The sequence below is a fragment of the Condylura cristata genome, unplaced genomic scaffold (assembly GCF_000260355.1).
Source record: "Condylura cristata isolate star-nosed mole 26May11 unplaced genomic scaffold, ConCri1.0 scaffold00025, whole genome shotgun sequence".
NCBI lineage: Eukaryota > Metazoa > Chordata > Mammalia > Eulipotyphla > Talpidae > Condylura > Condylura cristata.
This window is the reverse complement of record NW_004567126.1, coordinates 22,952,029-22,979,143: the sequence shown is the minus strand read 5'-3', so window position 1 is coordinate 22,979,143 and position 27,115 is coordinate 22,952,029. Positions and strand designations below refer to the sequence as shown.

The window sequence follows — 27,115 nt, the reverse complement described above, 5'->3', positions numbered from 1 at the left end:
GAGGCTGTGGTCGAGGCAACGGCCCCCTCAGCGAGCCTGGGTGTGGCGTGGCCATGAGTTTTGTCTGTCTGGAATCTTTGGTCTTGGTCTCCATGGGTGAAGCAGCAGGAAGTGGCCTGCTCCTTGGCCTCAGTGGAGTGTTGTTTTCCTGAACAGCCTTCCTGGAAGACGGGCCATGGAGGCTGTCTGAGGACCCAGGCACTCATCTCCCTCAGCCCACCTGCGGCTCCCATGGCCTCTGGCTCCCTCCCTCCCTCCCTCCCTCTCACCTGCTGGTGAGCCCCAGGGGGGGGGGGGGTCGGGGGCGGCCTTCCAGAGCCAGCCCAGCGGCAACCTGTCTTTTCCTTTCCCTACAGGAAGCTGCACAGTGGGATGAAGACGTATGGGTGTGAGCTCTGCGGAAAGCGGTTCCTGGATAGTTTGCGACTGAGAATGCACTTACTGGCTCATTCAGGTAGGCGAGGACACCCGACTGGCCCTCTCTGCCCCCCCACCCCACAGAGCACAGGTGTCCCCACTGCCAGGCAGGGCCTCGGTCCCCCTCGTCCCATGGTGCACCCTCCAGTTCATGGACAGAGAGGTCATCCCGTTGGCTGGACCATCTGGATGAGCCCCCCCCCCGGGGGGTCTCCCGGGGCAGCCCCGTGCCCTGTGTCAGCTACCTTCCAAGTAGTCTGCAGTTTCATTAGCAAAACAGTTGTGGAATTAGGTTCTCGCTGTCTAATGAATCTGACTATTGGGTTCACATTATACAGGAGCCTTTAATTAAATAGATATAGAAAGGTTGGAACACAAAGCTAGTTACAACGTGCTGTCTTTTGCAAGTTAATTTTATCCAATTCTAGAAGGGTTGGCTGTGCGGCTGCTGGTATTTTTGCTCGTGTTTGGGCAAAGCTGTTCTGCCTCGTGAGGCATGGAAAGGGGAGACTCTCGCACCCAGGGCCCAGGGTGCCCAGGTGTAGTGACGGACTCACCTGGCCTCAGTGGTGAGGCCTCCACCCTCGCCAACCAAGTGGGGGCTTTTCAACCCCCGGGGTCACATCTCATGGCCAAGAAGAGGCCGTCTTCCCCGAACTGGCTGTCCTCTTGTGTCAACCCTCCATTCCCCACCCAGCCTGCCTCCAACATCTGGCCTTCTGGGCGGGTTAACGTTTGTGAAATGAGCACAGGTTTGGGGGTGGGCGGAGGAGGATTCAACTCTTGTCTGTACCAGTGTGAGACCGTGGCCAACTTGTCTTCTGAAACCCAGGTGCACAGCACTGCTTTGAGGGTCAGGTGATGGGACGTGTTAAAGGCACCACTGCACACTCCTCACATACAATTGGTGTTTAATAAATGTCCGTTGCTTCTGCTTCCACCTGACCCTCTTTTCCTCAGCTCTGAAGCTATTGTGCTATGGCGGCAGAGGGAGGGGCCGGTCCCCATCCTCTTCCTCCAGAAGCTCCTGGCTGATGGGCTGTCCACCACCACCTGTCCTCGTTCCGTCGCCGCATGTGTGTGATGCAGAGCTTCTTGGGCTCCTGCATCCCCCGCCCTGCGTGGGGACCTCACTTGCTCTCCCCTGGCCTTCACGTCTCTTCCCGAAGTGCGCGAGCTCTTCCTTTCCCTTCTCCCGTCCTCCAGATGCAGGATGGGCCTCAGCCGTGCTGTCTCTCCGGGCATGTCCGCTCTAAGCGCAGCTCTTTGAGTGACCCAGGCTTCTTTCCCGGGGCTCCCACCCCCACCCTTGGTCCACTGAGCCAGCCTTGCCTGCCCACCTGTCCTACCTTAACCCAAGTCCCAAGTCCAGGCTGTCCCGTGTTTGACACCTGCTTGCCACTTGTGTTCCTTCTTGTTCTATTTTTAGAACTTGTACCTTGTATCTTCTTGCTTCCCTTCAACTTTGGATATTGTTCAGGGTTTCCTGAGCGATCTGCCACCAGGTTGACCGCCCCGCCCCTGCGGGGCTTCCGTTGCTTCGCTGCCCGCCCCAGACCTTGGTGTGGTCTCTAAGTGCCAGTGGACACTTCGATAGAGGGTTGCACCCTTTCATCTGGTGGCTGAAGCCTCCGTGGCCCTCGGAGCTCTGCCTGAGAGCGTCCTTTCTCAGTGCAGAGATGGAAAGAGAGGTCACAGGTGGCTCAGCCCTCTGGAGTTGAGGCAGGTGCTCTGGCCAGACACACCTGCTGCTTGCTTGCTGTGTGCATACCACACACAGCTTGCTGCCCCGGCCCTGTGGCTTTGCTCACCCCATTCCCGGTGCATGAGTGTGGGTCTGCATCCCCCAGTCTTCCAGGCCTTCCAGGCCCTTCCTGGTGCCACCCTTCACTGCCCCTGCCTCCAGCTGAAGCCATTATGCAGCCTTCTGTGCGTGCCATTTCTTATTTGAGCTGTGGTGGGCACACCCTCTTCTTTGTGGGGTGGTCATTTATGGACTTGCTTTAGCTTCTCTACTGGGGAGTCAGGGTTGTGTATGAGAACCCCAGCTCCTGACCGTGTAACACTGGGCAGAAACTGTAGGTATCCTGAGCCTCGCGTCCTCACTGAGTGCCTCAGAGACGCTGCGGGGCTTGGTCTGGGTAGCTCCCTCTCCCTCTGTTCTCCCTCTGTGGGTGGATGGGGTCAGCCCTCTCTGTAGCCTTTGCCTGCATGTTCTTGGAGCCCGGGGGTGCTGGCGGACGAATGAGTACAACCTGGGAGACCTAGGAGCAGCTCAGGGAACCTCAGTCTCCTGCTGGGTGTCTCCTGCAAAAGGGACTGGTGGGACTGTCCCAGGGGCGCTCTGGAGGCAGCTGGACACCACAGGTCCACACTGGCAGAGTGTGGTTGCTGCTGTGCCCTCCGTGAAGCACACTCAGCTGTGTTGCTGGGGCCGGTGAGGTGACAGTGCCCGTGGGCCTCCAGGTGGCCAGAGTCTTGGCCTGTCAGGCCCAGTGCTGCTCCGCTGTGGCTGACGTCCTGTCCCGCCAGGGTCCGGGTGTCCCCGGAATGCCTCACCAGTTTTGGCGTCTGTTCCTAGACCTGAAGCCTGGTGAGGGAAGGGTCTGTTTCTCTGCATTTCACTTGCCATGGCCCTTGTAAAGGGGGATTTGGTGATGGGGGGACAGAGACGGGCCACCCTACTTTCATTCCCTCTTGCACAGAGCCGAAGCTGGCCTGCAGGTTCTGCTATTTCTGCTCCCTGTTTGTTCTTTCTATTGTTCCGTTACCTCTCACCCCTGTGCTGGCATGTCTTGAAAATGAAATATGAACAGGGACTTCGTGGGACTAGCCCACCCCAGAATTGTGTGCCCCCGGTAAAGAGTGAGAGCCCCAGGGCCTGGCGGGGGGTTGGAACTTGGAGGGAGGTGTGTGACAGTCCTTCACGCACCCTCGGGGGGCAGCATCTAGTTTTGCACATTCCAGCCCCCCACCCCAGCGATGACAGCTGTGCGAGGCGTGGGAGAAGCCCTCTAACTAGAGGACACCCGACTTTTCCTGTGGCTCCGTGCGGAAGCCTCAGACCCGAGCCGGCAATAGGAAGGGCCCGCAGTGTCCAGGAGCAGAAGATCACCAAGGGCTGGAGCAGCAGTGCAGAGCCTAAAGCAACAACAATTGCTCCAGAATCCAGGGGCGCAGTTTCTGCTGGCGAGGCCTGGGCGGGGGCTCGGGCTCCGAGGCCTCCCCGGCCTTGCGCACCGCCCTGCTCTCTCGAGCCAGTGGAGTGGAAGGGCCCCGCTCACTTCCCCGGGGCTGTGGCGTGCCCCACCCCCCTGGCCAGCATGGCCTGTGTTTGTTATTGTAGTTCTGGCTCCGGGCCAGGCCTGGCTGGGCGCCAGCCTTGTGGGTACAGTGTGTACAGTGAGTGCTGAGCCAAGTTTGTCATCGTGCTCGATTAATTTTTTTTTTTCTAATCTGGTAGGGGTGGGGTGGAGGAGGAGGCAAGGAGAGTTTCTCCAGGGCTCCAGAACAATTCCGCGGATAAAACACTGGCACAAGCCAGAGGCCAGTGCCTTGGCCTCTCCCCCGACCCCCTTCTCTCCTGGTCTCCCCCTTCTCTCCTACCCGAGGAGATCAGCCTGCATGGGATCGACAATGTGAGGTCTTATTTCCAGTGACTAGCATACTAAATTTATACTCCTAAATCAGTTTTCATTGTGTTGAAATTGACAATTTGTTTAATTAGAAGTTTGCCCTGTAGGAGGCCCTTCTGAGAGACAGTTCTTTCTTCCTTTTTCTCTCTTTCTTTTTTAAGACCCTAAATAGTAGTAGTGAATGTTCCATTTAACTCAGGTTTTTTTTTTTTTTAATTTGAATGTGTTATCGAATCAAATGTTTATGAGATATACCTGATAACAATACGTTTAAATTAACAAACAATAACCCAACTCATGAGTCTGGTTTCCTGGGGCCCTGGCTTCTCAGGGGTGGCTTTGGGATGGGGAGGGTTGGAGGCCTGGGCCAGAGACTGGGGTGGAAAGAGAGATCCCATCTGCTGCTCCTGCTGGAGTGGGTGTCTTGGATGGGTGCAGGGTGGTGTGAGGAGCCCAGCCCCGACTGCCCCTGGCTCAGCCTGGAGTCTCCTTGTCTCTGTCCCTCGTGGGACTGGGCCCCTGAAGCCCGTTCAGGCCTCTGCTGGTCTCCCTGAGCCACCCTGGTCCTCCCTCACAGAGACTCTAACTCTGGAATGCCTGCAGAGACCGCAGACACGGCCGTGACTCCAGAGGTTTGCATTTGCCCGTGTGAGCTGCCCCTTGGGGAGATCTCCCCACAGCCTGGCGGCTTGGAAAGGAGCACATCCAGAACTCCTTGCCCTTGTTTCATTGGGCTGCATCTTGTTGGGGGGGGGGCGCTGTCTGTTTCTCGCCTGCCCCCAAAGGGAGCGTCATTCCCTTCTGGAGCCAGAGGGCGTTTAATCAGCACTGTCGCCTGGGTCTCTGCACTTGGTGGTGCAGCGGCACCCCCAGCCCTGCCCGCGAGAGCTGGAGTCTAGGGGAGAGGTCAGTGGGACTGTGAAGTAATGATCAAACAAGGTAATAATCCAGAGTGCCCAGGGAGATCTGGAAGAATTCCGAGGAGGTGAGGGTCCCCGCCCCTGCCCCCCCTCCCCCCCCCCAGCTGCCGCTTCACGTTCTGTGCAGCTGGGGTGGGGGTGGCATCCAGGGGCAAGATTCTAGAGGACCTTGAGTAGCAGCATGATTTGATTATTTTCTGTGGCACTAAAAAGTCATTGAAAGATCGAGAGTGGCAGAGTCACTTTCCCCTCCCTGGAACTGAAGGGACTGTGGGGCTTTTTGATGTGGACTAGAGGGAATATAGAATTTATTAGACCCTGGGGGACTGTGGCATGACTGACAGTCCATCTTGGGGTGTGGCTGGCCGATGGAGCAGCTTGGGTCCCTGGCACTGTTTCGGGGCACACAGCAGCCTTTCGCACCAGGAGTCAGCCCCTTAGATGCCCCCTTTTGCCCCTCTCTTGGCTGTGCAGAAGCCACCCCTGAACCAGCCTCTCCCCCTTAGCCAGCGCCTGAACCAGCCTCACCCCCTGGGCCAGCGCCACCAGGAAAGGAGACTGGCTCATCCTGGCAGCAGCATGGGGGTGGCCAGGGCCTATCACAGGGTCCTGGCCCCACCTGGCAGGAAGAGGGCTGGACAGGTTATGGTCCCAAGCCAGCTTGGTGCCCTCACTGGATGGCAAACAGAGTTGCGTTGTGCCACAGAGCTGTGGATTATATTTGTTTTCTGTTTCTTTTGGAACACTGAGCCTTGGGTTTCAGGGCTCTTCCCAAAGATGGAAAAAGTGGGGGCCGCAAGGGGGCTGGGTAATCCCCAACCTGGGAAGGGAACCCAGAGACCGGTGGTTGGAGGGGCATCTTCAGGTTCAAAGATGGCTCCTGGCACCTGCAGCAAGCCTGACCTCACGGCTCCCTGCCTCCAGGCCCCCTGCTTCCCAGATTAGGTGTCCACTAGGAGGAAGGGGCTGGGGTGAGCCGGCAGCTCTGTGCCCGCTGTCAGGCCGTCCCTCGCCCCTGTCTGCCTGCTCCCCCGTGAGGGCCAGGCCGCCTTGCTCGGGCTAGCCCGCCGTCAGGATAAAAGTAGCAGGAAACCAAGAAGAAACTTCCCCCGGTCCTCCTCCGCCCCGCACCCCCGCGCACCCCCAGAGGACACCCAGGGGGATGTCAGTGGGCTCCGAGAGACCCCGGCCTTCCCTTGGGGGTCCGAGGGGACCGGGGTGAAGAGACAGGGACGTGGGGAGCAGCGCCTGCTGTCCTGGCGCTCTCTGGAACACGCTTCGCCCTCCCTCCTCTGGGCTTGGCCCGCTTCCCGAACTTTTTCCCAGAGTGGTGTCGTCACCGGCCTGCCGCAGGTCTGGATGTTCTGCCAGCATTCCAGAGAGTTTATGATCGCTTGCAGATGTGCCTCCAAGAACACACTGTACCCAAAGCAGAAATTAATGCAGGCTTGACTGCTGTCCAAGCCCATACACGGGAGAGAGGAAAAAGAAAACAAAAACTGTTTAATGCTGTTTATAAATTATACACTGGCTGATGAAAAATACATTTCTGCCCCCCCTTCCTCACTGCCCCCCACCCCCGCCCCTTCTCCCTTTCTGCCTCAAGAGCCTTAGACCGAGACCAGAAGAATATGGCTTTGCTTTTTAGCTCCTGTTTTGGCTGGGATCCGAAATCCTGCTGCGGATTTACAGCCAGAGTATTTTTCCCCTTTACCTGATGAAATACACTGAGTTAGCTAACCCAGATGGGGTGTTTTGGGTTTTGTTGTGTGCTGGGGATTTTGTTTACAGCAAGTGACAGGTCCTGGGATGGCAGTGGTGTGCGGCGGGTCCCAGGTCGGATGAGCCCCCCGGTGTCTGCCCCTCTGGCATATGGATGGGGGTGTCTGGGTCTGCACCCTCCCCCCCCACCCCCGCCCCCAGGGCTTTGCCTCAGGCCAGCGGAACAGAGAAAGTTGGGAAAGTTCATGGCAGGCCATTGTATTAAACAGTGTTTTCACCACTTCCCTCCCACCCCTTCACCTCCAGCCCCTGTGTGAAGAGGGGGTTCGCATAGTCCTCCCCCCAAATCCACATGTCTCTACCTCCATATGGTGCCTTAGCAGGGGTTGGGGAAGCTGGTGGCGCCTGCCCCTCTGGATCTCAGCCTCTCCCCCTGCACGCTAGGCCCCCCCAATGTATTCTATAAATTCGTTTCCACATGATGTCTATCCATTTATATGGCTTTTGTGTTTTTTAATACTGCTAATGTTTATCATTTGCCCAACAGGCTCGACAGATTTTGCTTCCTGTAGAGCATCGAGGCTTTAGAGCCCCCTCGTTGCTAAGTAGCAGTCTCCCTGTACTGTAATGGGCTGATTTTGTATTCCGTTCAGCGCTGTATCTTATTTTTGTATGCAAGACAAAGTGTTTTGATGGAGGACGATTGCGGCAGTGTCTGGAGGCTGTTTGGAGTTTTATGGGCTGTACAGTACACTCTGTGCTCTCCGAACAGAACACAGGCTGTTGAATTTTGGATTGGATTTGTCATTTTCCCCCCTCAGAGAGGAGCCTGTCAGTTAGAACATGACTCTAAGGGTGGAGGACGAAAGTGGAAATTATGTAATACCCTCTCTCTGTCTCCCTCTTCTGTGTGTCTGTCCCTTTCGGTGTCTCCTTTTCTGTTTCTCTGTCTCACTCTGATTTTTGTCTCCTGAACTAGGGAGGTAGCTTCCCTCTGCAGACCTTGTTCGTGCCACCGTGAGGTTTTTGTCACGCTAGACGGTGACGTTCGTCTTGGCTTGGGTGACCCCAGAGAGACGGCTGCCGGGACCCCCTCTCGGCTGCTGTGCATCCTCCTCCCTTGGGCTCCTTCCGTCCTTCCTGTGTCCTGGGCTGCAGGACCGGCTCTTGTTTCTGCCTGGGGGCACATGGGGAGAGGCAGTTGGCTGCACTCCGGCCGGGCTGCGTGTGCAGGACTCACCCAGGGCCCTCTCCGTAGTCCTCCAGCTTCCCCTTCAGGGTCTGTCCAGGGCTCTTGATGGGCCTGCATTCTCTGTCGGTGTTCGTGCCCTTGGTCAGGCCAGGCTGGCGGCGACCCCCGTCCAGGGCTGTGCCTGGGAGACCCGCTGCCTCCACACTCCATGACACGCTCTGCCCCTGTCTCGAGGCTGTGGGCAGGTGCTGTTTTCCATTTCTGTTCCCTGCCCACCTTCCGTTTTCTCCAACCTCCTATTTGTCCCTCATCTTGGCTCTGTGTCAACCTGGAGTTCCTTTTGTATCTTCTGTCCCATGACTTCCTCTGCCCCTGGCTGGGGTGGGCAGAGCGGTGACTGCCCAGGTGCCTGGTGGGGTTACTGAAGAGTGCCCAGAGGCCGCTCCCGGCCCCTGCACCGTGGCTGGGCCTGTCCCTTATCTCCCAGGGGTCAGGAGCTGCTCTGACTTGGCTCCTGTTTTCCCTGGGTCCCAGATGCTTTCTCAAGTTGCAGTGAGTGTGGGTACGCAGACGAACGGAGTTAGGCTTTGCGAAGTCCTTACTGGGCTTCAGTATAAAAAGCGTGCCGTGCTGCACTGCCCACAGAGCTGTGTGTGCCGGCTGTCTCCCCTGCGTCCCGTGGCCTGGCACAGTATCTGGCATGCAGAAGGCTCTGGATAAGTGTTGAATAAGTGAATGCCCTGTTAACGGAGTGTTTGCACCATGAGCGCAGATCTGGGCTTGGTGGGGTCTGTGGCCCCCCCCCATTTGGGGTGCCTCTCTCAACGGAGGATCGTGCCCATCAAGGGCCCCTCCCAGAAGACAGGCCAGTGGAGAGAGAGGCCCGAAGCTTCAGCTCCTTTGGCTTTGGGGAAAACAGACCTCTGGGCCCCGCTCTGAGGAGTGGCTGGTGGAGGGGCCCCACCATGTGGGGAGACTGGAGGCTGAGGACAGGATGGTCTCGCTGCTGTGGGGACCATCAGTGTGGGGTGGCCATGTTTGGGGGTGTCAGGTTGTCCTACAAAAGTAGGGAAAAATCTTCCTCCTTTGGCAAACTGCCACTTATCACAGGCACCTGGCTGCTAGGCACTGACCTGTGTCACCCAGGGCCACCAGGTAGATGAGTGCATGTGCAGGCACTGACCTCCTCACTGCCTCCAGGGCCTCCAGTGCAGTGACAGGACATCACCTCTTTGCTCAGTGCTCCTGGGTCTGGGGCTACGGTCCTCCTGCTTCCTTTTGTAGTGTGCTGCATGTTGCGTGTGCGTGTGTGTCCCGGGAGACACTATGAGAACAAGAGGACCTGGATGTGTCATACCTCTGGAGTAAGCACAGAGGCTTAAGCATTTGTTCTGGGAGCTTCTCCACTTGTCACTCAAAAGGGCCCATGGAGGAAGGGCCCATGGAAGAAGTAGGGCCGGACATGTCTCTGCGGAGGGCCCACCGGGAAGGTGTGGAACATCTTAGTTGTGCTCCCAGAAACATGGGGCAGCTGTGTGTGTGTGCATGAGAATAAAAGAGAGAAAAGCAGCATTTCCTGGAAATACTCTGAATTCTTCTTGGCTGTGATGGGCCCGCACCGACCATTACATTGCAGATGTAAAGACTGAATGATCTCATCCTACCTGGCGCCTTCGCCGACACTCACGCTAATGGCAAAGGCCCGGTCACCTTTGCATTTCAACTTTGTTGTTTGTGACCAGCCGTTGGATCTCGGTGTCTTCCCCATGTGGGACTCCACCACCGCCATGTAGGTTTGCTATGATGGATGGAAATGTCTCTCACCAGGATCCACCGAAGTTCCTTTTCTTTTAAAAAAAGTCCGATGACCTCTCGGGCGGGCTGTATCTGGCGTTTCTAAGGGATTCCGTGGGCCAAGGTGGGACACGGGTTGACTTTGGGCAGGGGGCTCAGCTTCGCATTTTTAATTTCATAATTTGAGTTTCATATGAATGATTCTACGTTCCGTGCAAGACGCTGCATTTTCATAACTGTCTCTTCCACTTTGGGGAAAGGAAGGGAGGGAAGAAATAACAGCAGTAGCATTCTGTGGGCAAAGTAAGAAAACAAGAGAATGGGGCAGAGAACAGGCTAAATTTAAAATTGTAATTGGCTGACTTCCACTGGCTTGCGGGTGTTTTAATGACTCATAATAACTTCATTTAAAACCAGCTGAGCAGAAAATAGATTGGAGAGGAGCCTCGGGCCATTATGGATTTGTTTTTTTTGACAAGCTCGGTTTTCAGCAGCCAGGAAGGCTCTCAGAGAGGGCTTGGCTGTGTTTCTCTCTCTCTTTCTCTCTCTCTCTCAATCTCTCTCTCTCAGGGTTGGTGGTCCGCCCAGGAGAGATTGTATAGAAACAGGGCTGCTTTGCTTTGTTTTTTTTACCCCCCCCCCTCCTTTTTTTAACTGATTAAAAATAGATGCCTTGAGGTATTATTTTAGCATCAGTAGGATTTTTTTTTAACTTTTGATGTGGTAAATGGAACATAAATAAAATTGTTTTTGAAATGACTGAATTAATTAGGTAGTAAAGCCACTACAACACATAAATCTCCTTTGCCGGTCACCCTGATCCATATTTGGGGGGCGTTTCCCTTTCTCCCCGGCCCCTCCTCCTCTCCCCACCCACCCCGCCTTCCTCCCAGTGAGAGACCCTCCCTTTCAATGACAAGGGTCTTTTATCATCCTGACAACAGCAAAATAATTTTTTTAAAAATCCGTAGGATTTTCACAGCATTGGTTCTGTCCAGTCAATCAGCTGTAGGAAGCACGAGTTTTGGGAATTGCCAGGAAAGGCTCTAACCTGCGTCTGGTCGTTTTAAATAGATGCTGTCTGTTTCCCGAGCCAGGCTCCATGCCAGGCCAGCGAGCGCTCCTTTCTCCCTTCTCTTTTGAAAGTCAGCCGGCTCAGCCAGAGGCAGGACCAGGGCCCACCTCCCATCTGATGGCTGGTGGCCCCTCATCTCGCCCCCTCCTGGCACCTGTCACCTTCTCTTCCTAGCTGTTCGCTCGGTTGTCCCTCCTGCTAGACTGGAAGCTGCTCCAGAGCACGTGACTGGCCTGCAGGTCCCCCTCGCCGAAGGCCTGTGGTGCTTAGAGCTCAGTCGTTCTTGAAGGAGTCCTGGGTGGGTGGGTTCCAGGTCAGCATGGGTGCCAGGGGCTCCCCTCTGCTCTCCAGCCCCCAGAGACAGCAGTCTGGATGAGGAGACGGCGGAACCGTGTGGGTCGCCTGCTCCCTGTATCCGCTGTATCCCCGTAGCTGACAGGCAGCAGGCACTCTGTAAGCAACTGTTGAATAAACGGAAAACCAAGGCTGGATCGAGGGGTGAGGAGAAGAGAGACAGGCGCCTGTGTGTGCCTCCTGCGTGCCAGGCACTGTCCTGGGTATATGACATGCCTGTCCTCACTTCACCTAGCATTGACCTTGGAAGGCAAAGCTGCTCTCATTTTGCAGGTGAGGACTCAGGTGGCCCTCCCTGGTGGCACAGCGGGATAGGGTGCAGCACTGCAAAGCTGGCCGCAGCCTCTTCAGTGCGAGTTCGATCCCCAGCCCTGGAGGTGACCCACGTGGTGCAGCAACATGGTGGTAACTCCTCTCCTGTCTTACCAGGAGATGTCCCCTCAGCAATATACTTTCTCGATCTGCCTGTTCTGCTCCTCAGTCTGTCTCTGGTGAAGCCTCTCGCTGCCCCTGCACCTCTGTCTATACCCCAGTTCTATATGCATAAATAAATAAATACTAAAAAAAAATAAAGAACTGAACTTTGGTCGGTTCTTGCCTAAGGTCACACAGAAAATGGCCAAGCTGTATTCCTATCCGGGTCTCTGCCGCACATACCTTGCTGCTCTAGAATAGCCAGATCTCTTCCTGGACCGAGCCGTGGCCTCTGGCTTTTCTGCATGTGGAAGTAATAAGAGAGACTGGGGGTGGGTGAGGGGTGGGACGGAGGGAGGGGAGCGCAGTCTCTGGAGGTCCAGGGGCAGGTGTGTGGCCATCTCCTGTCTGCCACATCACGTGGGTGCAGTCATAGCTGCTGTTACTGCTGTAGTCTCTGCCATTGCCTTGTAGAGCTGGGGTAGGGTGGTTGGGAGCTTCCAGGCTCTGTGGCTTCCAGGGGGCCCTCCTCACCAGGTGAGAGTTTTATGGTGTCATTTCCTCACTCCTCCCATCACCTTCCCACGAGAGGACAGCACCCAAGAGCCGCCTGTGGTCCCTCTGTGGTGAGCCTCCCCGGTGCCATGCTCCGGTGGGGCCCTCCGGGAGGCCGAGTCAGGAAAGGATGGGGCAGGTGGTTAGCGCTGTCCCAGGATGTGGGTGCTGTGGCAACCGGGGCTGGCACTAGGCCTTGAACACCACAGTCCTGGAGTGTGACACATGAGGGACACCATCGCCTCCTTGACCTTTGGATCCCCATCAGGGAAGCTGGACCACTTGGCCTGGGCTTGTCATTTCCACCCCCAACAGCCTCGTCTTCCCAGGCACGTGCTGGAGAGACTGGAGCCTTCTCTGGGGAATGAAGCATCAAGCAGATGGGAACCAGATGGGGAATGTTGGGAACAGAGAACCCTCAGTGGCTGTTCTGGTCACTACATGTGACTCTCTTTGAGGGGCAGATTATTCGTGAGAGAATGTCCGCAGTTAACGACTGAGGGCCAGTGGCATGAAGACAGGGTAGACAGGCGCTGCTGCCAGGCTCCTTACCTGCAAGCAGTGGGTTGACAGCCTGCTGGGACACAAAGGGAGATGGTATGCTAGGCCAGGTGTGCCCACCATTCCCACAGGCACTGCAGGCTTATAGGAAGGAGAGTCCCAAGGGCCAGGGTGGCGAGGGGCTTCAGGAAAGAGGGCTGTGGGATGGCAAAGGGGTCTTTCTTGTAGAATACCCAGGTGGAACTTGGTGTTGGGCAATGGACCTTTTTTCCTGGAAAGCGAACACAGGACTTCATATGAGGTAGAGCCAGCTCTTCCCGCTACCTCCGCCGCCTCAGCCCAGGCCGAGGAGCCCTCCAGCCCAGGCCCTCATACTGGAGACTCTTCACAGGGGTGCCGTCACCTTCCTTGGCCTGCAGGTTGAGGAACCCGCCGCTAGCATGAGCAGTTGGCACTGAGGTCTCCCCCAAATAAACACACATGTGAAAGCCAAGTTCAAAATGGCACATAGCTCCGGAGCCTTGTGCATTTCTTCTCCTCCTAGACTTGGGGAGCCCTCTCATATGGCAGAAGTACCCAGGGCTCCACGGAGTCCAGGTGCAGAAGACACAAAACAGGGGCCGGGGCCTTGTTGAAGCGGGACAGGGCACAGTGGTTAGGCTGACGTCCCCAGGCCCCAGTCTCCGCCTCAAACCACCTGGGCGGGAAGGGGGAGGTGGTGCTCCTTGGGAGGGAAGCCAGAGGAAGAGGGTAGCTGCCTCTGTGGTCAGGGTTCTTGTAGTTGGAGTCTGACAAAGACATCTCTGTTTGACTACCCCCATTAGTTGACATGTTCCCTCCTCACTGCCCCCCGCCCCCCCATTCTAGTTTGATTAGAATTTTTTCACTTGCCAGGAAAAGAAAAAAAAAAGTAAGTTCTCACGTTTTCATTAGGACGTTGGGATAAGACGTCTTCTGGGGTAGTTGGATTAAACCTCCACAGCGCTCTCCCCGACTATTACAAGCTAATTGAGCATCAGGAGCTCATTGGCAGCTGCAATGAGCATTTTGTTGGAGTAATTATGCAAGGCCACAGTCATTTTCAGCAACAAGGTAACTCCAGGTAAGGAGAGAGCTCCCTGAAACACTTGATTTGCTGCAGCCTTCCTCATTGGCCTTCGGTAAGAGGCGTCCAGGGCAGACAAAGGCCCACACCTTTCAGAATGCTCAGGTGTTTCTGCCCGAACAGCCCAGCGCTCCTGATCCCTTTGTGAGGGCCTGGTGGGGACAGCTGGCACATCTGGGCGAGCCGGGCTAGGCCAGTTTTGCACGGATGGCAATTTGCAGCCCATAGTTGAATAGAGGGAGGCGAGGAGCAGGTGCAGACTTTGGAAGCCTGGGAGCAGGGAACCAGGAGACTGACAGGCCAGCATCTTCCTCCCTGACCTGCCGAGAGCAGCGTCTGAACGCGGGCAGGCAGGTCCCATCAGACCCTCTCTGCCGGGGCCTGTCTGTCCGGGTGGTGAGGTGCGGCCGGGTGGGAGGCCTGTCCTGGGTGGGTGAGGTGTGGTCTGCGTCAAGAGGAGTGATAGGATCATCCTTGTGGGTCTTTTCTATTCCAGGGGGTCCTTTATGGTAAGCTTGTCTTGGGCTTGGTGCGCTCCCACCGCACCCCTCTTCCAGCAGGAACTGTCATCAGCAGGTAGGAGCTGAGGCTGCCATCCGCTGAGCTGCCTGAGAACCTTCCTATGCCCTCTGGGTGGCCCTGCCTGGCCTCTGGCATGCTGCCCATCAGCACTGAATCATGTGCCTCCGAGGCCGGCGTCACTGTGCTTCTACATATAGTCCCCGGCCCCTGGGGAACAAGAAGAGTCACTATCAACTGAGCTCTGCGTCCTTTGGCCACAGCACGCTTTCCCCTCACTTCCCAGCCCTGACAGCCTGGAACCAGGCTCTGGGGTGTAGAGAGCTGCTGAGCAGTGCTGGGTGTCCCCCCCCCCCTTTTTTTTTTTTTGCTTTCTGTCACCCTCTTTGGTTTGCCCTGGTCTCCTTCCTCCATCTCACAATTATAAAAGTTTGTCACCGTCAGAGGCTGGCTGCATCCAGGCAGCAATGTGCCGTTCGGTTAAATTGTAAAATTAGCTAGGAGCGTTAATGAGGCGTCCCGCTTCTGCCTTGTGAAGAGCAGGGAGCTTTAGAACATGCTTCAGGCACGCTGCCTGAGAAGGAAGGAAAGGAGGAAGGTTGGGAGCTGGCCAGGCTGTGGAAGTGCCTCTTGCAGGTGAGTTGGCAGCAGGACCGGGGAAGCCTGGGTTACCCCGCCCCCAAACTCAGGACAGGTCCCACTCAGCACTGGGAGTCCACGGGAGCTCCCTGATCCATCCCCAGGGACAGCCTGGGACTGCCCACCATTGGCTGTCATAGCGCCAGATCCTGTGCCGGCTTAGGTGAGACTGGAGAGACAAGGTCTAGACACTCCTGCACGGCACCACTGTAGAAAACCAGAGGTAACAATGACGCTGGCAGCTCACGTGGAGTGAGGGCTCCCAGGTGCCAGGTACCACGTCAGGCTTCACCCCATGCTCTCTGGGGCTCCCCACCAGCCCTCATGAGGTTACTCTGATGCTTTGTCCATGTTAGAGAGGAGGAAACTGAGTCACCTTGCCCACCATCAGCCAGCGAGTCAGGAGCAGAGCTGGGCAGTGAGCTCTGGCCCTCCTGGCTCCGAAGCCCCTGGCCTTTCCCTCTGGGCAGGGGTGCTTCCACTCCGTGTCCAGGTTGTGTAGCCCAGAGTTCACGTGGCACAGCTGCACACTTGCTGGTGTTTATGCCAAGGCTCCACAAGTCACAGGCCACAAGGTGCAGGTGCTCCAGCTGCCAGCAGCCTGCTTCCTGCACACACCAAATCCTCAGGTCCCCCGATTACACCAGACAAACCCTCCTGTCTTGAAGCAGCTTGTCGATGTCATTTTAGTGTCAGATGCACTTTAATAATGCCACAGGCTTTGCTGGGAAATAGCCATCCCAGCTGGAACTTTTGCTTGAGGTCAGCCAGAAAAGACTAGTGGCTTTTGCTTCTTTTTTTTTTTGGGGGGTGGGGTGGGGTGGAGAGTGGCCGGCTTGTTGTAAGAATGGGCATTAAGTGTGACAGGCGGTATCGCTGTTTCGAAAAGTGTGGCGTCGTGAGGCTTCTGAATTTTGAGCCTGAAAATGTCAGTGCTGGAGTTGTAATGTAACACCTCAATTATGGTGCAGGGGGTAAGGAGGAAAGACTCTGAAACCTGCAAGGTTCTTTAGATCCGCAGCCTGAGCCACAATTAAGGTTTCAGAAACACCAAAGGCAAGCCAATGAGTGTCATTTTTAACCAGTTTGAACATTTTACTACTTCCTAACATCAGAAGCACCGGCTGGAGCGCCTGCTTCTTGTCCTCAATAAAGTGATTAAGCTGAATGGGTGTTGGGGAGTATTATTAGGCTGAGAAGGGCTAAAAATAGAAATGCTCTGTTTTCTGAAAGACACAGCAGGCCTGGGGAGACTGGAGTGCCACTGAGGGCTGTGACGAGGCGGGGGAGTGGGCCGCGGTTGCTGGGCCCTGGTCTGAGGTGAGCTGGGACGGAGAGTCAGGGATGGGCCGTTCCTGGCTCGCCTGTGGGAGCCATGGGTCGGTTGCTTCTGCCTCGGCACGAAGAAATCGTGTGTGTGTGAGTGAGTGTGGCTGTGCCTGTGCACACACCTGCTGCAGTCCCGGACAGACCTCTTGGTCTACAATGGACACATCTGTCCCTACATGTGTAAATTGGAAATAAACAGGTATGACCTTTACATGTCAGTAGGTCACGTAGGTCACCCCATCCTCAGGCTTATCAGGTCCCTCTCACTAGCTCGCGTCAAAGATAAAACAACACAAATGGGTCGGCAGTTACGTATGTGGGCTAGTTTGGGGAGGGGCAGGGAAGAGGCCCTCTGCTCTGTGAAGCCCTGATGAACTAAGGTGCTCGGGTGCTTGGGGCGGGGGAGGAAAAGGGCTTCTTGGTTAGCCGGAGGTCAACCAACAAAACCCTCTTTGGCTTTTTTATCGTCACCTACATGAGAGCCCGTTTTTCCACTTGAAGTGAATTCAGTTTGGTTGTATTTTCTGACAGACCCTCGCGTGCTTAGAAGCGGAAGGGAGAACGCCCGGGAAGGGAGTCCTGCCTGAGGATGGGTCCTCCCGGGGCAGTGGGCCTTGAAGGTGGGCCTTGTCTGTGTACAGCCCCAGGCTGTCAGCACGTCCTCGAGCCTGTCCATAGCAGGTGGAGGCGGCGGGACGGGCTGAACATGTCGTATCCACTTCACAGATGGAGGAAGGGAGGCCCAGAAAACAAGATTCCAGAATACACCACAGCAGGGACAGGTCTAGCTTCTTGGGTGATGGCCAGCGATGGCCAAGGGCGTTACCTTCCGGGACCAAGAGGTGCTGCTCTGAGTAGGGAGCGTGCTCACAGAAGCTGGGGCGTAGCTGAGAAGGGAAAGGCCCCCTCTTACTCCCGAGCCTTCGCTTGAGTCAGAGGCCCTGATGGAGAGGTGGACTTCCCTGGTGCCACCCTAAGTGTCTTCTTTTTGAGTGACACCAGCTAGTTCGGAGACCTTGGTAAGCTTGAGAATCAGGGAGACCTAAGTGACACATTGGCGTGAGAAATTATACCTACGTGTTTCATTATATTCCGTATAATACATGGGTTATTGCTGTTCTTACTGTCATCACTGCCAGCACTGCACTAGCAGCTCTGTGGCTTCTCGTTGCAAGGCAGTGTGCAGGGGGTCCCCTGGGATCCTGGGAAAGAAAGGGAAGAAAGTTTGGGTGCCATTGTTAAGTGCCTCTTGAATTCCGGCACCTTCACTAGCACTGTCTCCTCACAAGGATGCGCCCGGAGTCCTGCAGCTTCAGGGTCCCACTCGTGGTGGGGACAGGGCTGGATCTGCATGCCTTAGCTGCTGAGGCCCTGAGGGGGCGAAATATCTAACTCTTAGTGTAACCAGTGGGTAACCGAGCTGAAAGCACAGACGTCCGGACAGCGAAGCCCAGGGGCCGCTGGGACACGGAGCTGCTTTGCTGGCGGGGTCCGGCTCCTCCCAGCAGCCTGACCTGGGTGTCCAGGGGGCTGTGGCCCAGCTTCCTGATGGAGCTCATGGCAGAGGAGGCTCTGTCTGCTGGGCTCGTGGATGCCACAGCTGACATACTCGAATGCAGAGCCCCATCCGCTGCTTCTTGAGGTGTGGTGGTCGCCAGCTTGTTCTCTGTGGTGCTTTATTTCTTGTCACTTGCTGATACGTGATCACTGAGGGTATTTTAACTTTAAAATGATGTATACACCCACACACTTGCAAACCGGAGAGAGGAGCTAGGAGCCGGGAGAGAACAGGGCATTCTGAGAAGAGCGGGGATGAGGGGATGGTCACGACTGGGATCCCACAGAGAGGCCAAGAAAAGCCTGCTGAGTGCTAAAAGCTTTGCCTGCTTCCAGTGAGACACACGTGAGGGAGGGGGGTGTGCCTGGAGGCAGGGAGGGAGGCCAGTGCCTCCCTGTGTATGGGCCCTCTGGCCCCTCCGAAAACACCTCAAGTGAAAAGTCACTGGAGGGGGTGTTGGAGGACAGGGGAGACGGACATCAGCCTGGCGTTGGGTGGTAGGCAGGGTTTGGTCCCACATGGAGAGGAGCACCTGGCTTTGCTTTTCTCCATTGTCCAGGTGCTCTCTGAATCTTTGTAGAAAGGTGTGTGTGTGGTATATGTGTGTGGTGTGGTGTATGTGCTGTGGTGTGTGTGTGTATGTGTGTGGTGTATATGTATGTGGTGTGGTGTGTGTGTGTGTGTAGGGAGGGGTCACCCACCCCGATATTTCAGGTGAAGGCTTGTGACAGAGGACGCTGAAGGTGTTCCCACAGAAAGGAGCAGGTTGAGTCAGGTGGAGCAGAGGGAACGAGAGGCTCTGGTACACAAGGCCCAGGGCGCCTAGATGCCCACAGAAACCCCCTTTGCTCTCTCAGCCCTCACCTGAGAATCCCCAAGGGGCACCAGGGCGGGACATGATAGTTGATGTCCAGGGAGTGAGGAGATTTCTTGTAAGGTTACGGCAGAAGTCCCACGTGGGCCTGCTGGCCACTGCCTGCTCTTCCGCCATGCCAAGACCGCAGCGCTGCCTGTCTGCAGACAAAGCGTGAACTCCAGAAAGACTCTGTCCCCTGGAACCCGGGTTCGGCCGGCCCCGCCCACAGGTGCAGGCTCTCCAGCTGCTGACTCCTGTGTCTGGACTCTGGGCCAGCTGCCCAGCTGGTGGAACTGGGTATCCCTTGCGAAGGAGTCCTCCAAACCAGCACACCCGGCTCTGCCCAGCCCGGGCCGTGGCCAGGGCTCTGAGCACTGAGCTCCCTTTACAGCCACCCTGGGCTTCTCTGCTGCGTGCTTCCAGCTTTTCACACAGTGCCTACATCTTTTCTTCTCTCAGAGATGTCCTGGTTCAGAGTGTGTCAGTTTTAGATGGAGAACTGAAGGGACTCGCCTAAAGCCACACCCACACAGGCAATTACAGTTGGGCCTCTGAGTCCAGTTGTTTCTGTGGTGCTTCAGGAAACTGGGAGTTGTGGCCAGCCATACCATTTCTGAGCCAGTTCTCCCTGTGCCTGTTCAGGGGTGCCCCTCCTGGCATCCAGAATGTCGGGGGCTGACCCTGATCACGGGTTGTTGGGGGACAGAACAGGCAGGGTCTAAAGGTGGGAGCGGTGTCAGTGAGCGAGATTCCTAGAAAGTGGGAAAATGGGGAGCGGGCGCGAGGAAGACATGGGAATCGGAGTGGTGTGCAAGTCTTCCTGCTCTGGCTTCAGCAGAGGTTTATTTTATACATTTTAAGTAGGCGGTGGGATAACATTAGCATATGAATTGGGCTGAGATCAGGATCATCTTTTTTCTAACAGTTTGGGGTCGTATTGACCTTTAACTGAGATTGTAACAGGTACATAGATTCATAAAATTTAAGACTAATATTACTATATTTACCAGAGTGAAGATTAACCAAAATAAAGTCCCTAAACCCTAACTACTACTTAATGGCTTTCATTCTCATTGAGATATCCTAGAGGGTAAAGTGAGGACAGGAAGGAGAAGTTTTCTTGTAAATCAATCACAAAAGGAAATACAGTAAAGTTCTTTAACAACTGAATAGAAGGCTTGAGTATTTCCTTAAAAACTAAGTAGAGAGCTTGAGTGAATTTCCTTACTAAAAGACTAGACAGTAGGAAGTTTAAGGAGTTCTTTAGAAACTGAATCAAAGGCTTATGTGAGATAGTAGAGAGATGAGATTTGGGTTCTCGTCAGGGCAGTAAAAACTCTTAATTATTTTTTAACATGTTCTAGTACTGCCTTGTCTTACAATATTGATTTTGTTATAATTGCTTTTATTAAGCCAGTTATAATTGCTTTTATTAAGCCAGTTGTAATATTATTTTTTATTTCAAGAGCAATTTCCCATCCTGGGGCAGCGCTTGCTTGTCTGGGCCAGGCAGCGCCTCATGAGGCTAAGGGAATCCAGTTGTAAACTGAAGGTTGCTCAGAATATTTTGATATTGTAATTATACAAAAAAGGGAGGTCGTAGCGTAAGTTAGCAATGGAAATTCGGATTTTTCGGAGCTTTTCCTTTTCTGGAATTTGTCAGTCGATAGAAATTGCATAGCTTGTGTCACCAGGACACTGACTACCAGGTGGAGACCGCAATGTCTCACCTGTCTAGGCCATTGGCTTGGGGCAGGTACCTCCCTGCAGACTAGAGGGGCTAGAATGTTCTGGAGTTCTTGGCCTCCTGGTGCTCATCAACGAGAGGAGGTGAGGTTGCTGGGCACCTACTGTGTGCCATACACAGAGAGGGAAAGGAGAGTGGAGAGATGCCCACTCTGGATGTGTTTTCAGCAGACTCTCTGGGGGCTTGTGGTGGGAGGATAGAGAACAGCAGATGACGTTAGTGATTGGTTCACATTGAAACTGCCACCACTGTTGAGGGTTAGCAGCCATTTTAAGGTAGACGGTGAGATACAGGCTTGATACCAGGACCAGCAGGGAGTGGTAGAACCCCTAAGTTGCCTGTGGGCTCTGACCCTGGAGGGCTTCACTGTGGGGAAGTCTCCGAGTTGGGAGGGCATGTCTGGAAGTCTGGTCCATCATAGCAGGGTCCGAAAGCCCCCAATATAGGAGTTATTGGGCCATTGCTTCTGCTACCAGCCTACCTTGATTATCAGCCACAGGAGTTATGGGGGAAGAAACCAGGTAAAGGCAGTTTATGGAACCCCCAAATACTTACTCTTGGGCTCCCAGAGATTTGAGCATTTTCACTGTAATAAATTTACCATCCTGCTTGCATTTTATTTAAATGCTTCAGCTTATACAGGCTTGCACTCATGTCAGGAGGGGGTGATTACCCCTCAGAACCTGGCCATGAGCCCTGGGGTCATGAGCATCTCTCCACCCTCCTTTTCCTTTTTGTGTCTGGCTGGTGGTAAAGATGTTTTACCTGCTGTGATGGGCTTGTTGCCTACTTTTGGTGCCTGTGTAGGCCTCAGACATTGGCATTGGGGAAGAAAGTATCAGGATCAGCGATGCTGATAGTGTTAGTGACAGCTTGTGTCCATCGAGCGGTTACTGGGTGTTGGAGCATGGCTCCTCGATGCCCACGTACTGTTCAGGTGCATCGCCACTCAACTCTGGGAAGTCGATCCTGTGTCCAGATTGACAGCCCGGGAAACAGAGAAGCTGGCCCAGGGAGGTCGCTAGAAATGGTAGGACCGGGACTTGAACCTGAGTTCGTTTCACTCCAGAGTGAGGGTCCTGATGGCCCCTGAGCGGCTGTGCCTTCAGGTCTGGCCAGGAGCTGTGTGTGAGGCTTCTGGGGTTCAAGCATTACGAAGGCGTTTCCCAGAGCACTCCGGGACGAGACTTGAGCTGCAGGGGTCAGGGACGAGGGGCATGTTTCGCCTGTGTTCTCGGTGAGACATGAGCAGGACCGCGGGATCCCAGTAGAAGCCCAGGACACCAGGGAACCTCCTGGTGCTTGACATTTGTCAGGTGGGATAACGGACGTCCTGTGAGCCCAGAGCTGCCGGCCAGCTCCTTTCACCTGCTCCTCCCGCTCATCTCCTGCAGAGCAGACATTCGGCCAGATGTGAGGGTGTCAGCCACTTACAGGGAAACTGACTCCTAGAATTTGAAGCCCCCCCCTTCTCTGCTGCCCAGCCTGGGCCGTTCTCCCGGTCACTCTCTCAATCTTACCTTTGACGGGGCCCTGGCATCTTGGTTCACTCCCCGAGGAGCGTTCTGCCACTGGGCTTCAAGCACACTGCATCCTGCCCTGGCCCGTGAGTAGGGTGGGGTTCTTCCACCTGCTCTTACCCACCGGCTCGCCCCCTTTTTCCCTTGCCCCCCCGAGCCTGTGTGCCTTGCGAGGGTCGGGTCCCACAGTGGCTTTTGTTTGGCTGAGCAATGAAGGAGCACGCCTCTGAGCTGGGGAGTACACATCTCTTGAGGGAAGAACAAGCCGTGCTGGAATTGGCAGCCAGCGTACTGTTCTGTCTGATAAGAGGTACTGTAAATAAAACTGTACGCCGCGGCCCGCTGTAAATGCCCGGCGTCTGTACTCATTGTTCTGACAGCTCTGCTTTTTTTGGGTCGGCTGTTTTGGTACAGTCTGTACTTCCTTATGTAAGCAGGCATGCATATCTCATCAGAACATTCAAGATGTTTATTTTAAAATCTCAAGGAATTAAGAGAAAAAGGACACACCACTCAACAGTGGAAGGTGCCAAGAGTTAGGTGTTTTGCAGCGGTTCTCCCCCCCCCCCGCCCCACCCCCTCATTAGTGTGGGGCTGGGAGAGGCTTCAGGGAGGGAAGGATTGGGAATGTTTTTTCTTCTCTCATTGGTTTCTGCCTTACTTGCTTCAGAGAGACACTGGCTTATACCTGATTGCATCCAGAGCTTGCTACTCTGGTTCCTGGAAGCTTGGGACCCCCCACCTACCCCCCACCCCAGTTCTGGTCAAGAGGGCAAATTGGGAGGAAGGCTTTGGCTTGGACCAGGGAGAGGCCACGGGCGAGGGGTGCAACCCCTGGTGCTGGGGTGTTGTGTGTAGCTTTCCTGGTAGGACTTGCCGGAATCCTGTCAGTTGGGGGATCCTTAACATGCATCAGACCCCACCCCTGCCCCCTCCCCCCCCAAGAGCTCTGTGACAGGATCGTCCTCACCCACCCTTCTTAGGACCTTTCTGCTTTCCCTAGCCCTTGCTAAACTCCAAAGACATCAGGAAGTTGGGGCAGAAGGGGAAGTGCAGTCAGGTAGCCCCCCTGCTCCACAGTGTTTCAGGGATCCCCTTCTCTGGAGGGTCCCTGGCAGGGGCCTGTCTGTCTGCCTGTCTCTCTCTTTAACATGGAGTCTCTGCTGAACTTTGTGCTTGGGCTCACAGTGGGGGCCACTGGCAGATCCCGGCCAGCCGTGGAGGGCCCACCCTGGCCTGCAAGGCCTCCTTGGACAGACAGGAGGGGGCCTCCTTTGGGGAGGCGGGGGGGGGGGTGAGTCCTGGGCCAGGAGCTGCTGAAAGGGACCTTGCTCTAGAGGAAAACCCACTTCCTAACCCTTGTTTTCTTTCTGCTGCTTGAGTTCCAGCCAGAGACCATGTCCTTGGCCTTTGCAAAAGGGGAGAGAACTTAGGCTGTGCAGAATCTGGACTCTGCCACCCCCTAGGGGACAGCCTGCAGCGCCCTGGCTGGCCACTGCCCCCTTCCCAGGCCATTTTGGTGTCCAGGAGTCTGCTGGGGGTGGCTCTGTGGTGAGCACAGCTGTCCATCTGACACAGAGGAGGACATCAGGGACAAAGGCCAGGACAGTGCCAGCCCTGCTCTCAGGGCGTTTGCAGTCAGCTGAAGGGGACAGAGGAGACTGGGGTGCAGGAGGAGAGAGCAGGGCTGCTGGGCTGGCCCTGCAGAATTGAAAGTCTGGTGATAAATAGTGGCCATCCTGGCCTGTGAGTCCGGTGGCAGGTGTCCCTGACCCCCCTGGTGAGACAAGCGCTCACCTTCAAATCAGAGGGGAGAGCAGCGTGTGTGTTTATAGTGAGATACGGCTTTCCAAATCTGAGGCGCACTTTATAAGATAAATGGCCCTCAAATCACTGTCCATTGAATTTCAGTAAAATCAGCCACGCCGCACACAGGGAGAGCTTTCTCTAGAGGAGCGCTGGCTGGTGGGGCAGCTGCTGCTGCTGGAGCCTGTGGCTCTGCCCCCCACGCCCTCTCCACCCCCAGATTGGGGGGGGTGAGTACTCAGCCTCCTAGTCAGGCTTCTGAGGGGCTTACTCTTGCCTGGCAATTTGCTGAGGATCTTGGCTGGGGCTTGGGTCAGTCTGACCTGAATCCTGAGCCTTTTTTTTTTTTTTAAGATTGATTTATTTGTGCATACAGAACTGGGGTACAGGCCAGAGGCAGAGTGGCGGTGAGAGGCTTCACCAGAGTCAGAGTGGGGAGCAGAACAGGCAGACTGACGAAGCACACTGCTGAGGGGAGCAACAGGCAGGTCAGGAGAGGTCTGCCGCACCCTCTGGGTCAGCTCCAGGGCGGGGGGTTGAACTCTCGCTGTAGCTGCTGCCGCCAGCTAGCAGTGCTATGTCCTTACACGTTGCACCACCGGGAGGGCCTGAATCCTGAGCTTTTAGCCTCACTCTGCTGCCTCCTGAGGTGTAAACACGACCGGTGGGGGCTTCTGCCCACAGAGCCGGGTGTGGTTCATGTGCACGGTCCCGTTGCATCCCCACAGCCCTCTCCAGCAAGGCAGACAGACCTGGACATCCCCACTGACAGCTTCGGAAACAGGTGCATGAGGCGGAAGCCAGGCGTGATGCCCACAACAGAGCGGCCACGCTGGCCTAGGACTGCCGTGTCCACTCTCTGTGCTGCGGTCCACTCCAGTTTGTGACTCATCAGGAGGCTAATGAGGGTCTTGCTGCTTTTCTCTCTCCTTCCTTCGTAGCCCCCTCCCCTCACTTCCCGGAATCCTCCCACCGGGATTTGACCCATCTTCTCCTCTCGCCCACGGACCCACTGGACCAGCCTGCCCCTCGCTCTCCTCGCCCGGAACGGGCTCCCCACTGCAGATGCCAGCTCCATAGGGAGGACTCCGCAACACGATGGAGTCCTTGGCGCTCTGTCCCGTCACTTAATCTCTGCCTGTCATTTGCCCTCCCTGTGGTACTCTTGCCTGATGTTTAAAGGTGCGCTCTCTGCTCTAGACCGTGAGCTCCCTGAAGGCAGGGGTGTGCCTGTTAATGGCTTACTGTCATCCATCTCTTGTCTTCTGTTTAATGGACCTCCAGAAAAGACCCCTGCGAGTGGGTAGGCCATACCTGAGCTGTGTCCTGAAGTTCTCCCCACTCCTAGATGAGCCCCAGGAAATTGGGGGGGGTTTATTAATGCCACTGATGGGTTCACGTGCACCCACATGGCTCCAGCCAGCATGGCCTCTTTCTTCCCCACCACCCCCTCCCAAGGATGCTTTATAAATGTATCAGTGGCTGAATGATGTCATCGTAATGCATTTTGGGAACGGCCATGTGGTTTATACACACTTCAATTGCTTTGAATGCAAACCTGACATCATACTGAAGGCAGCGGCAAACATGTGCGCAGTAAACAGGCAGAGACTGTCTTATTGATTAACAGATGAGGCCTCTATTATTGATCACAGCTTGGCGAGGAAATTTATCACTTTTAATTTCAGGGCTGCCAAATATTTCTGCCTCTGAGCCAGCCATTACATAGGCGATTTAAAGGAGCACACATCCTCGCCAGCAGAGTCTTGGCTGCAGTCTGCTCCGCTCCTGTGTCCTGTGTCCTGGAATGGGCTGGCTTTGCAGTGGCGCCCCTCTGGGGGGCTGGGGGCGTCTGGGTGGGCGGGAGGGTTCCTGGGTTGACTGTGTGAGCGGACCTCCCTTGTATCCGTGCACATTGAGGGTCCTGACCCAGAGTTGCTGAAGACGAAGGACTTTCACACACTCAGCTCAGTTCCGTGACTTCAGCAGAGCGGGTACCAAGGGGGTGGGTTTGAGGACAGCCAGATGTGGTCAGGCTTGGGCCCAGCCGGCCACCAGGCCAGATGGTGTGTGCTCGTCTGCTTTATCTCCACCCGAACTTGTCTGGTGGCACACATCCGGCTCTTTATTTCCCACCTGCCCGCCTTCCTTTCTCTCACTGCTCAGTCATTAAAGCAAGCCGCTGTTGCAGCCCCATTACGGCTGTTTTGTAAGAACCCTTGGACCACATCCCTTTGAAGCTGCTGCTACTTGATGGTGAGCCCACTGGGCATCTCCCCTGCACGCCCACCTCCCCCCCATGCCCCCGGCCCCTGCCCCCTTCCTCAGAACTCCCCTTCTCCTCCTTTAGGGAGCCCTGAGAACCGATAGAACCAAAGAAATACGATTATAATCAGATCTCTTCCAGATCTGCAGAAAATCATTGCTGGCTAATGATTTGGGTCTGGGGGGAACTTCAGCTCATCCACCCGCAGGCTGCGCTCTCCCTGCCTCTGCTCCTGGACGTATGGCTGCATGTGCACTGTGGCCTTGGCCGCCACCTGTGAGGTTGCTCAGCTCTGTCCTGGACACTCTGGAAGTCACTTGCAGGTCCCCGAGGCTACCCTGTGGCTTGAAGGGAGACCCAGAGGGGAATCCTTGCGTTCTCTCTGCCTCCAGGCAAAATCCAGCTCCAGCCACTTAAGACAAATGACAACATTTATTTTGAAAGCTCTCTCGGAAAAGTGATTTCATATCTATCCTGCAGCACTCTATCACTCACTTATTCACTCCATCAGCTGATATTTACGGAGTCCCTACTACCGGGGTGTTCTGCTGAAAGTGAGGGATATGGACAAGGTGACCCTGTGGCCTTCCCAGGCAAGAGCTGCCTCTTGGTGGTTGAATCTGGCCTGGCACAACTTGTGTTCTGAGTTCTGTTACTTAAGTTTGTGCTCAGACTCTAAGGCAGAGGTTTTCAAACTTGGGAAGAGGTAGAAGAGTCATTTTTTCCAAATAGAACTTTGCATACAATCTGTAATGTGTGAAGCTGATTAATTGGATTTTCTTTTATTTGTGGTTGGGGATGGGAGCCCAGACCCCAGCTTCTTACCTTGAATTATCTTTGCAAGTGGAACCCTGATAGGTACAGGGCTTGAGAGCAAAGACTTTGAAGTCAGGCAGCCTGGATTTGAGCTCACCGCGACCATTGCCCTCTGTGTGATGTTGGGCAAGCTCCTTAACCTTGCTGAGCTTGAGTCTCATCTGCTAAAGGAAGGTCATGACTGGGTAGTATATAGCTTAAAGGTTGTTAGGATAAAAGGAAATGATGGATCATAACTGAGTCTCAGACCTTAGTTTCTGAGGTGTTTTAAAAACAACTGCTGGGGCCCTCCCTGGTGGCGCAGCGGGTTAAAGCACAGCACTGAGAATCTGAAGCCACTTCCACATGAGTTCGATTCCCGCCTGCCGCCTGCCC

At 55.2% G+C, this 27,115-nt stretch overlaps 1 protein-coding gene across 2 annotated transcripts in view; it reads left to right on the top strand.

Moving 5' to 3' along the window:
- The window catches only part of ZBTB16 (zinc finger and BTB domain containing 16), a 169,950-nt gene that overhangs the window by 88,676 nt on the left and 54,159 nt on the right, over positions 1-27,115 (top strand). For both annotated transcript variants that reach the window (XM_004689246.1, XM_012729673.1), the window contains exon 3: positions 357-454. In XM_004689246.1, coding sequence (XP_004689303.1) covers positions 357-454 — 98 coding nt within the window. The remainder of the gene's footprint in view (positions 1-356; positions 455-27,115) is intronic.